Source organism: Hyla sarda, chromosome 4 (assembly GCF_029499605.1).
Source record: "Hyla sarda isolate aHylSar1 chromosome 4, aHylSar1.hap1, whole genome shotgun sequence".
Classification (NCBI taxonomy): Eukaryota; Metazoa; Chordata; class Amphibia; order Anura; family Hylidae; genus Hyla; species Hyla sarda.
Window position 1 is genome coordinate 344,636,910 of NC_079192.1, and position 12,743 is coordinate 344,649,652.

At 42.4% G+C, this 12,743-nt stretch overlaps 1 protein-coding gene across 1 annotated transcript in view; it reads right to left on the reverse strand.

Annotated features, from left to right (window-relative positions):
- The window catches only part of SLC23A1 (solute carrier family 23 member 1), a 122,717-nt gene extending 113,454 nt beyond the window's left edge, over positions 1–9,263 (reverse strand). The window contains exons 1-2 of the mRNA XM_056516543.1: positions 9,130–9,263; positions 7,041–7,151 (exon numbers count right to left, since the gene is read on the reverse strand). Coding sequence (XP_056372518.1) covers positions 7,041–7,151; positions 9,130–9,153 — 135 coding nt within the window. The 5' untranslated portion in view covers positions 9,154–9,263. The remainder of the gene's footprint in view (positions 1–7,040; positions 7,152–9,129) is intronic.
- Between the last annotated feature and the right edge of the window lie 3,480 nt (positions 9,264–12,743).

The following is a 12,743-nucleotide window of genomic DNA, read 5'->3' on the forward strand; positions in this document are numbered from 1 at the left end:
GGGCATGCTGGGAGCTGTAGTTATGCAACAGCAGGAGGCAGACCACCACAACTCCCAGCATTCCCTTATGGGCATGCTGGGACTTATGGTTTTGCAACAGCTGCAGGCACATTTTTTCTATGGAAAAGTGTACCTTCAGCTGTTGTATAACTACAACTCCCAGCTTGCACAAACAGCTAAAGTGCATGCTGGGAGTTGTAGTGGTGCATCTGCTGGTTGCATAACTACAACTCCCAGCATGCCCGTTGGCTGTCGGTGACTGCTGAGAGTTGTAGTTTTGCAACAGCTGAAGGGACACTGGTTGTGAAACTTAGAGTTTTTTTTTTACCTAACTCAGTGTTTCACGGCCGGTGTGCCTCCAGCTGTTGCAAACTACAACACCCAGCAGTCACCTTACACCATGAACCGTACATGCTGGGAGTTGTAGTTTTGCAACAGCTGGAGGCACACTGGTTTTGAAACACTGAGTAAGGTCACAAATTCCGTGATACATAACCAGTGTGCCTACAGCTGTTGCAAAACTAAAACTCTCAGCATGTACAGTCTGTCAGCGCATGCTGGGAGTTGAAGTTTTGCATCAAATGGATGTCCCCCCCAATGTGAATGTACAGGGTACACTCACATGGGCGGAGGCTTACAGTAAGTATCGGGCTGCAAGTTTGAGCTGCAGCAAATTTTCTGCAACAGCTCAAACTGCCAGCGAGAAACTACTGTGAACCCCCCGCCCGTGCGACTGTACCCTAAAAACACTACACTACACTAACACAAAAAATAAAATAAAAAGTAAAAAACACTACATATACACATAACCCTACACAGCCCCCCTCCCCTCCCCAATAAAAATTAAAGCGTCTGGTACGCCACTGTTTCCAAAACGGAGCCTCCAGCTGTTGCAAAACAACAACTCCCAGTATTGTCGAACAGCCGTTGACTGTCCAGGCATGCTGGGAGTTTTGCAACAGCTGGAGGCACCCTGTTTGGGAATCACTGGCGTAGAATACCCCTATGTCCACCCCTATGCAATCCCTAATTTAGGCCTCAAATGCGCATGGCGCTCTCACTTTGGAGCCCTGTCGTATTTCAAGGCAACAGTTAAGGGTCACATATGGGGTATCGCCGTACTCGGGAGAAATTGGGCTTCAAATTTTGGGGGGTATTTTCTGCTTTTACCCTTTTTAAAAATGTAAAGTTTTTGGGAAAAGAAGCATTTTAGGTAAAAAATTTTTATTTTTTTTTACATATGCAATAGTCGTGAAACGCCTGTGGGGTATTAAGGTTCACTTAACCCCTTGTTACATTCCCCGAGGGCTCTAGTTTCCAAAATGGTATGCCATGTGGGCTTTTTTTGCGGTCCTGGCACCATAGGGGCTTCCTAAATGCGGCATGCCCCCAGAGCAAAATTTGCTTTCAAAAAGCCAAATGTGACTCCTTCTCTTCTGGGACCTGTAGTGCGCCAGCAGAGCACTTTTCACCCCCATATGGGGTGTTTTCTGAATCGGGAGAAATTGGGCTTCAAATTTTGGGGGGTATTTTCTGCTTTAACCCTTTGTATAAATGTAAATTTTTTGGGAAACCAAGCATTTTAGGTACATTTTTTTTATTTTTTTTACATATGCAAAAGTCGTGAAACACCTGTAGGGTATTAAGGTTCACTTTACCCCTTGTTACGTTCCCTGAGGGGTCTAGTTTCCAAAATGGTATGCCATGTGTTTTTTTTTTGCTGTCCTGGCACCATAGGGGCTTCCTAAATGCGGCATGCCCCCAGAGCAAAATTTCCTTCAAAAAAGCCAAATGTGACTCCTTCTCTTCTGAGACCTGTAGTGCGCCAGCAGAGCACTTTTCACCCCCATATGGGGTGTTTTCTGAATCGGGAGAAATTGGGCTTCAAATTTTGGGGGGTATTTTCTGCTATTACCCTTTTTAAAAATGTAAAACTTTAGGGAAACCAAGCATTTTAGGTAAAAAAATTTTTTTTTTTTTACATATGCAAAAGTCGTGAATCACCTGTGGGGTATTAAGGTTCACATTACCTCTTGTTACGTTCCCCAAGGGGTCTAGTTTCCAAAATGGTATGCCATGTGGGGGTTTTTGCTGTTCTGGCACCATAGGGGCTTCCTAAAGGTGACATGCCCCCCAAAAACCATTTGATGCTCCTTCCCTTCTGAGCCCTCTACTGCGCCCGCCGAACACTTTACATAGACATATGAGGTATGTGCTTACTCCAGAGAAATTGGGTTTCAAATACAAGTAAAAATTTTCTCCTTTTTACCCCTTGCAAAAATTCAAAAATTGGGTCTACAAGAACATGCAAGTGTAAAAAATGAAGATTGTGAATTTTCTCCTTCACTTTGCTACTATTCCTGTGAAACCCGTAAAGGGTTAAAACGCTTACTGAATGTCATTTTGAATACTTTCGGGGTTGCAGTTTTTATAATGGGGTCATTTATGGGGTATTTCTAATATGAAGACCTTTCAAATCCACTTCAAACCTGAACTGGTCCCTGAAAAAAAGCGAGTTTCAAAATTTTGTGAAAAATTGGAAAATTGCTGCGGAACTTTGAAGCCCTCTGGTGTCTTCCAAAAGTAAAAACTCATCAATTTTATGATGCAAATATAAAGTAGACATATTGTATATGTGAATAAAAAAAAAATTTGGAATATCCATTTTCCTTACAAGCAGAGAGCTTCAAAGTTAGAAAAATGCAAAATTTTCAAATTTTTCATCAAATTTTGGGATTTTTCACCAAGAAAGGATGCAAGTTACCAAAAAATTTTACCACTACGTTAAAGTAGAATATGTCACGAAAAAACAATCTCGTAATCAGAATGATAACTAAAAGCATTCCAGAGTTATTAATGTTTAAAGTGACAGTGGTCAGATTTGCAAAAAATGGTCGAGTCCTTAAGGTGAAAAAGGGCTCAGTCCTTAAGGGGTTAATGAAAGCCTCATCCAGAGTGCTCTAGACTGCAGACTGGGCCAAAGGTTCATTTTCCAACAAAACAATAATCCTAAGCGCACAGCCAAGACAATACAGGAGTGACATAACAGGTAATACAGGAGTGGGGCAACCCTTTGAATGTCCTTGAGTGGTCTAGCCAGAGGCCTGACTTGAATCCAATCCCACATTTCTAGAGAGACCTGAAAATGGCTACTGATGGTCACCATCCAACCTGACAGAGTTTGAGACGACCTGCAGAGAAGAAAGGCAGAACATCTCCAAATGCAGGGTGCAAACCTTCTAACATAATTCTCAGGAAGACTGGAGGCTGTGATTGCTGCCAAAGACACCTCAAGTAAGTACCAAGGATCCAAATACCGGCACTTACTGTATGCCAATGTAAGATTTTATTTTTATCTTTTTAACAAATTAGCAAAGATTTCTAACATTCTCTTTTCACTTAGTGAAGTATTGAGTGCAAAATGACAGATAAAAACTACAAAATGTGAAAAAATTAAAGAGTCTGAGGACATTCTAAATGCATTGTAAAGTACACATACATTTATTGACAAAAAAAAATTATGCACCCTGGTAGAAATGTCATATTGCTGCAAAACTCAGCATACAGTTATGCCTTAAATATGTCTGATTACATATGTGGTCTTGCCACAAGCGGGCATAAAAATGTTTTCTCTGCTGCCCTCAAAGGCTTCCTTTGGGTGTTGCCCTCTTGGTGAAAGATTATTGTATACTAGACATGCCTCTATGATGCATTTAAGACATCTTGTCCAGTGGACTGAATTTGAGGGCCTGCTTTATTGGACTAAGAGAAGCAAAATGGTTATTTTGAAAAATTGCCCACCATCAAGGCTGTCCTGGAAAAACTGTTAGAAGGTGTTGGGAGCAGTGGTAATGAGAGGGCACACACACATATGGTGACTAGGCCCCAGAGAGTCCAGACAAACCACTAGAGAAGATTGTTGGATCCACTGACTAGAACAAGCAGCTCCCACAGTTTCCTTGTCCACTATTCAGACACAGGTGGCCCCTTCATTTCATACCCCTGTCTCTGCCCAAATCATTTCCAGGCACTGAGCAGAAGTACATTTTGTTTCACGGCACCCATTGCATATCCTTTGTGAAGGCCAAGCACCGTTGTCTTCATTTACAGTGGTTTCATGAAGCAGAAACCTGGGCTGTTAGGGACTGGAGCTGTATTATCTTTAGTGATAAATCCAGGTTCTGCTTGGGATCTGACAACTGGTAGGTGTAAGCATGGAGGCCTGATGTTGAGTGCTTCAGTCCAGCCTTTGCTCTTGAGAAACACACTGCGCCAACTCCTGGTGTGATGATCTGGGGAGACATCACATACAAAGCCTGTCACCCCTGGTAGTGACAGAAAGGGGGACTAACAGCTCAGCCATGTGTGCAGTACATTTTGTGGACATGTGTTGCCTCTCATGGTAGGGCTTCTAAGTGACATATTGTTTTGTAAGAAAATGTTTGCCTACACACATCAAGGATTTCCCAGGATTTTCTCCACTGGTTTTCAATCCTTTCTTGGCATGCCTGGTCCCCAGATTTATTGCCAATCAAGCATTTGTGACACAGGATGGTAAAAGGATGGCAAATGTGCCACAGGATATCATGGTACCTCTATACATCCATGCTCAAATGTATCTCATTTTGGGGGAGACTCATCAAAACCTGTCCAGAGGTTGCAGAGTTGCCCATAGCAACCAATCAGATTGCTTCTTTCATTTTTGAAAAGGCTTCTAAAAAATGAAAGAAGTGATCTGATTGGTTGCTATGGACAACTCAGCAACTTTTCCTCTGGACAGGTTTTTATAAATCTGCAAGTTTTGAAGAAAAGAATAGGCTGCACTCACCACGTGACTTTCCACTGTGCTTTATTCCAAAATAATCATGGGGTACATACGTTCAGGTGCGTTCAGGGAGAGCAACATATGTTGCACACTTATCTAGTGCATCCTCTGGCTCATAGCTCATAGCATATGTTTCGCACTAAACATATGTCGCTTTCCCTGAACGCACCCGCTGTATGTACCCAATGATTCTTTTGGAATAAAGCAGAGAAGAAATTCACTTGGTGAGTGCAGCCTATTCTTTTCTTCAATACTTGCATATTGGAACTGTTTGTTATTTGTTGGCTTCATTGCACCGCCACACCTGTGCTGTTATGTTGCTGATAACACATCTTGCATTTGTTTCACCGGGATTGTTTAGGACTTTACTGTTACGGTGAGTTCACACTACGGAATTCTAACGGAATTCCACGAGCGGAATTCCGCAGTGTGAACTCAACATTAGTGTGAATTGGTCTCCGCGAGACCCGTTCACACTGCGGAATTTCCGTGGCGGATTTTTCCAAAAAAATGACATGTTCATTCTTTGCGTGGATTCCGCGAGCACGGCATAGCCGTCAATGGTGATGGCTCTGTGCCCCGCGGCCCTATTGCTGATGCATCTTTGGCAGCATCCGCCAGGCGGAATCTCCGCTCACGGAATTCAGCGCCAGTTCTACATTCTACTAAACTGATCTTTTGATAAATCTCCCCCAAAATTTGTATCCAGGCTAGAAGTGGCCTAACAGGGTACTAGAGCCTTCCTTCAGTTATAGTTTTTTTTTTCCAATAAACTTATCCTTTTGCTCTAATATTTTATTACTTATTTGGTCAATAATTGTAGACCAAAAAATACACATGTACATACACATCTATGGTAGCAGTGGCATTCTTTTCAGGAGCATTACAATGTTAAGTAATAGTTTTGTGGGACTATTCTGTTATGATATGATTTTGTTATGATGTAGAGATATTATTTAGTTAGTAAAAGAGTTGTGTTTGCTAAACATTTATTGGTATAGAATTTGCATAGCATGCACTGTATTCACCAACAATGTTCATGATTCCAGGCAAATAAAAACAAACTGTATTTTCATACATCTTATAGGGAAGTTGTTCATTTATAGAAAAAAAATGATATACCGTATATATTCTCGAGTATAAGCAGACCCAAATATAAGCTGAGGCCCCTAATTTCACCCCAAAAACCCAGGAATTGACTCGACTATAAGCCTAGGGTGGGAAATACATTATCCCCCCATGTCATCATCCAGACCCCCGTCATCATCCAGACCCCCTTCATCATCCCCCCCCCCCCCTTCATCATCACCGCCTGTCAATCCCTTCATCAGTAGTCTTCAACCTGCGGACCTCCAGATGTTGCAAAACTACAACTCCCAGCATGCCCAGAAAGCCATCGGTTGAAGACCACTGCGGCCTTCGTCATCATCCAGACACCCCCTTTAGTTTTCTACTCACCTCTCCTCAGTGGGAAGGAAGGGTGAGCTGGTCCGGGCCATCTATGCTGCAGGGACCGTCCGGTGGGGAATGTTAGTCATTCCGGGCTGTCCATCTTCACCGGGGGGGGGCCTCTTCTCCGCTCCGGGCCCGGCCCCGGACTAGTGATGTTGCCTTGACGACGACGCACAGGGACGTTCATGCGCATCCCTGTGCGTCATCGTCAAGGCAACGGCACTAGTCCGGGGCAGGCCCGGAGCGCGGAGAAGGGGGCCCCCCGGGTGAAAATGAACAGTCCGGAATGACTAACCCTCCCCACTGGATGGTCCCTGCAGCATAGATGGCCCGGACCAGCTCACCCTTCCTTCCCACCGAGGGGAGGTGAGTAGAAAACTAAAGGGGGTGTCTGGATTATGACGAAGGCTGCAGTGGTCTTCAACCTGCGGACCTCCAGAGGTTTCAAAACTACAACTCCCAGCATGCCTGGACAGCCATCGGCTGTCCGGGCATGCTGGGAGTTGTAGTTTTGCAACCTCTGGAGGTCCGCAGGTTGAAGACCACTGACAGGCGGAGAGTTCACTCGAGTACAAGCCGAGGGGGGCGTTTTCAGCAAAAATCGTGCTGAAAAACTCGGCTTATACTCGAGTATATACGGTAACTGCATTGTGATCTAAACCTTGCACATTTGGGATCTGTTTTACAATTATTGGGGATGTTAAACTCTGTTTTATGGAAGGGAACACTTTACATTACTGCTAAAATACACCCTTTACTCTACCTGCAATCCAAGGAAAATGCAGAGATACCAAGGAGGAACATCTTCAATTTTGTATAACATTTCAAATTCTGATTCCATTTTTGTAGTCTGTAATGATGGATTATTGTCCTCCTGTCAAGTAAACGGTTCAGGAAAAGTTAATAAACTGCAGATTGTTAACATCCAAATGGTTTGCAGATTTTTTAATCTTATTAAACTGAAATAGTCAACATGAATATTGACAAAATATAATTGACAAGACTCCATTATATCTGTTAGGCTATGTTCACACCTCAGAATTTCAGCACAAAGATGCAGAATTCCGTCTGAGTGATGCGAGCCCGGAATTCTGCTTTTTTTTTTGCATATACGCATAATTTCTCCAGAATTCATGTGGAATTCACGCAGAAATTCTGCATGAATTCCGCATAAATTCTCAGTGCACAGAAAAAGGTGCTTTACCTTCATTGCTTTTGTTCTGCCAGAACATTGGGGGAGATTTGTTAATATGTGTCCGTGTTCACAAATGAAAAATCCCCTCAGAACTTGCTGTAGGATGTAATTTTTCTAAGGCAACTCCGAGGTGGTATCAATTTATTTTTTGAACGTTTGCACTATATTTTTGTGCCTTTAAAAAAAATATGCGGTCAATAATTCTCGTCGACTGCATAATCAAGAATGAAGCTCTGCATTTCACAGTCATTGCCAAAGTTGTCTATTTTGAAATTGTACAACATTTTTGTGAAAAACTAACTGCGCTACAATTTTGCGCCAAATTTCAGCCTATAAAATGTCAGGAAGGCAATGATAAATCTCCCCCACTGAGCAGGTTTTATTTTCGGTCTCAAATTTTGACCTGAAAGTTTCAATGTGAATGGTTTTGCGGAAAAGCCATTCACCTGCATTAGCTTCATACAGGGAAATTTCCAACCGAAATTCCGGAGCAGAATTCCGGTAAAAAATTCCTTAGTGTGATCCCGGCCTAAAGGTAGCAGCGAAGGGAAGGAAATTTTAAAAATATCATCCACATGAAAATGAATTATTCACATGAATCTGCAGAAAATTGACAGAGATTGGCATGCACTAAGGGGGAGATTTATCAAAAGCCGTGCAAAGAAAAAGTTGCCCAGTTGCCTATAGCAACCAATCATATTGCTTCTTTCATTTTGCAGAGACCTTGTTAAAAATGAAAGAAGCAATCTGATTGGTTTCTATGGGCAACTTGGCAACTTTTCCTCTGAACAGGTTTTGATAAATCTCTCCCTCCAAATCGGCAGTAAATTTGCAGCAGATTATAAAGTAGAAACACTGCAGATCCTAAGAAATTACTGCAAGTTTGGATTTCTAAACTCCTTGGGAGGAATTTACAAAGGCCAGCTTTCACATGCCAATCTTCAGTAAACTTCCACCGGTGTACAATTGTGCCTGAATTTTCAAGAGATGCTTGTGGCAGCCTCAGAAATGTATGCCAGCTTGCAGGCTTACATTGTAGTAATTTCGTGATGAGAACAACCATGTCCCATTCATTTGAAACCACGCCCCCTATGTGCTAAGCCCTGCCCACTTGACTTTTTGCCAATCTGCACCAGGCACAGACTTCCCCCCACTGGGGAAAATTCACACCAAAATCCACATAATTTGGTGCAGATTTCCTGATGCAGATTTAGCTCCAGAAATGCTGCAGATTATGTGGAAAATCTGCAGTATTTTTGCTGCGTGTGGTCATACCTTAAAAGGTTCATAGCCCTATCTCTGCCAAAACAAGGCAACTTTATTTAGATGAGACTTTACACTGTCAAAAGACTCTTTTTTCCCTCTCAATCTCAGGCCTTTAAATATACCCATATAGGCCTTAGAGAGGGGAGTCTCCTGTTGTAGATATGATGTTTAGTGTACCGACCTATTTGCTTGCCGTTGCCTTGAAGAGACAGATGTGCTAAGAACCTACCTATCAAGGTGTCATAAATATATCATAAATAATAGAAATGATGCATTTTAAAATGTTTAACTTATTCAAAAATATTAATCATAGAAAATAGTTAGTTATACCATCTATCCCATTATAACATGTGAAATGTATATATAAATATATATATAAATATATATTTACCTTTGAAGTTCTATCTTCATCCATTCCGGCTTCAAGTTAGATGCACCAAACTGTAAAACTGTTCAGGATCACATCAATAGAGCATTGTGGTATTTGTTTACTCTGTAACCTCCTGTGCCATACCTAGACAATTCATTAACTATATCCATTACGTAAGTTTTAAAGAAAACAAGTCCCAAGCTAATGTGTAATTGTTCATGTGCCCTTAGTTATCAGATGAGAGTAGCAGTAGCATTGATATTATTTTTATTGTCATTTACCAATCAAAATGAATGGTTGGCAATAGCTCATCTGGGTATAAAGGACAATTAGGTTTCTTTCACTCATAGGTCAGTGTAGCCAAAAGGGAGGTAGGTGCATGACTATTACACATCACAACAAAACCTTATCTGGCCCCATTATTCATATTACTGTCAATGTCACCCAAGTCCCATTTCTTCCTTAATAGAGCAGTAGGAAAGCCTCCTATTATCTTAAGTGGTTAAACGGTCTATTCCAATTGACATAAAGCCTTTTTCTGTAAATTCTTTGGTTGTCTTGAATGAGTTTCAAGTTGGAGTTCTCCTTACAGTGGCCTAGTAATGCTGAATACAAAGTCTCCTCCTGGATACAAACTCTCACATCTTTGCAGTAGGTTGTTTTTTCTCTTCTCACCATACAGCACATCAGATACCGTATATACTCGAGTATAAGCCGACCCAAATATAAGCCGAGGCCCCTAATTTCACCCCAAAAACCCAGGAAAAGTTATTGACTCAAATATATGCCTAGGGTGGGAAATACATCATCCCCCCCCCCCCCCTGTCATCATCCAGACCCCCGTCATTAACACCCTCATCATCATCACCCTGTCATCATCCAGACCCCCGTCATCATCACCCTGTCATCATCCCCCCTTCATCATCACCGCCTGTCATCATCCCCCCTTCATCATCACCGCCTGTCATCATCCCCCCTTCATCATTACCCTGTCATCATCCCCCTGTCATTATCCCACACCCCCCCTTCATCATCACCGCCTGTCATCATTACCCTGTCATCATCCCACACACACCCCTTCATCACCGCCTGTCATCATCCCCCTGTCATCATCCCCCCCTTCATCATCCCCCCTTCATCATCACCACCTGTCATCATCCCACACACCCCCCTTCATCATCACCGCCTGTCATCACCCCACACCCCCTCTTCATCATCACCGCTTGTCATCATCCCACCCCCCTTCATCATCACCACCTGTCATCAGCCCCCCCCTTCATCATCACTGCTTGTCAATGTCTGATTACAGTGGTCTACAACCTGCAGGCCTCCAGATGTTCCTAAACTACAACTCCCAGCATGCCCGGACAGCCATCGGCTGTCCGTGCATGCTGGGAGTTGTAGTTTTGAAACATCTGGAAGTCCGCAGGTTGAAGACCACTGCAGCCTTCGACATCACCCAGACAGCCCCCCCCCCCCCTTAGTTTTGTACTCACCTCCGCTCGGCGGGACATTAGGGTGAGCTGTTCCAGGCCATCTGTGCTGCAGGACCGTCCGGTGGGGAGGATTAGTCGTTCCGGGCTGTCCATCTTCACGGGGGGGGGGAGGGGGGGGGCCTCTCCTCCGCGCTTCGGGCCCGGAATTATTAATGATGCCTTGACAACGAGGCACAGGGACATTGAAAAAAATGTCCAGGCCGTCCTGCAGCACAGATGGCCCGGACCAGCTCACCCTAACTTCCCGCTGAGGGGAGGTGAGTACAAAACTAAAGGGGGGGGCTGTCCGGGCTTGCTGGGAGTTGCAGTTTTGAAACATCTGGAGGTCTGCCGGTTGAAAACCACTGAGGGCGGAGAGTTCACTCAAGTATATGCCGAGGGGGGTGTTTTCAGCTCGAAAAATCGTGCTGAAAAACTTGGCTTATACTCGAGTATATACGGGATCTCCTTATTGTAAATGCTAAAACAGCCACATCACTTTCATTTAGAGAAGGCTGAATTTCATTTAGAGAAGACTGAAGTACAAGTTTCTTGGTTATACTATGCATCTAGACAAATTCTCCCGAGTAAAATGTTTACTTGGTCTACCTGACCATGTCCTGGTATTAACAGCACTCGTCATTTTCCATTTCTTTACCAGAGTTTGGTTGTTTTTTTCTTTAGATGTTTTTTTAATATGCTTTTCCTGATTTATAAAGTTTAAGAAGGAGATTTATCATTCTTTTCAAACGTATGGCTTTTATATTACTAATATATAACATTTTATTTTTTTACTTACTTTTGCTTACATGCGACCTATTTATCAAATAGTCGCAAGACCTTGATAAATAAATCACACGTAAGCAAAAGCAGGAAAACCCGCTTACAAAAGCATTTTTTAAACCAGAAAAGTTTTCCCTTATCTTGATAGCCAAAGTTCTTTATCTACCCTTTATTACCAGTAGTGTTGCTAGAGAGTGACGGGGAGGGGGGCGTACCGCATCGGGTGACACCCTGACTGGCCGTCCTGGCACTAAATAGCTGCACTCCAAGTATCCCGCAACAACCCCGTCACCCTCCTCAGAAATGAAAAAATATTAAAAACATACTATGCCGCACCATGACTATCCGTACTCTGGAGGCTTTTTTGTTTAATTTTGAGCCCGCATTTTGTGACGTTGGTGGGCAGAATCTTACGTCGCTGTACTGAGGCCGGAGTTTACGTCAGGAAGGAAGACAGAGCAGCACCAACAGGCACATAAACAATAGTGAAGCCACACAAAAACAAAAACAAAAAAACGGTTCAGTACGTACCCACCCCAAAATGTGTATGAAGCTGTATTACCATGGATGTTTCTTTTTTTTTTTAAGGAAAAATTTTAGTGCCACATATGGGTTATTATGTAGTCTGTAAAAATTCTTACACAATTATTTTGTGCCTTATTCTATTTTAACACAATATTTAGCGGGTACGCCAGCATGTGCAGTGTGTATTTTCAACCTTAACATTAATACAGTTATCAGTTATATAATACATTTTTTCTATAATTAACATTAATGTAGTAGCTGTTTCATGATGCGGAACAAGAGCAGTTGTTACAGTGGGTGTCAATGTCCTTTTCTGGTTGGACCTGGAATACATATGCGACTTAAACGGAGATGCAACTTTTTTTCTTCATAAATCGTGACTATCCCATTTGATAAATACATAACCACTGCAAAGTAAAAAAAAAAATTTACTACGTGAGCAGATTTCAGAAATGTGCTTTGGAATAAGCAAAAATTTAAAAGTCGCAGCATGTATAGAAAAGTCACACGTGCGCAAGTACGTGCAACTTTTTTACGCAAACAAATCTATTACAGAGCTTGATAAATCTCCTTCTAAGTACTTTTGTGTGCAGAATCTTTGACATTTATTCTACGTTCTCTATTCTCAGACGCAAAGTAAATAGGCTTCATTACAAGAACCTTACTGTCAGCTAACTGTCTTTTCAGACTTTAGAATTAATGACATTTCAGGTTAACTATGACTAGCGGCCAATGTAGAAAAAAGCTGAAGTAGTACATAATAAGTAACTGAAGTGTTTTCAGTGATTGGATATGATGGTCTTCATTGTTAGAAGCTTTGTTTCTGTGCAAGTCAACATACTGTATGTGTAC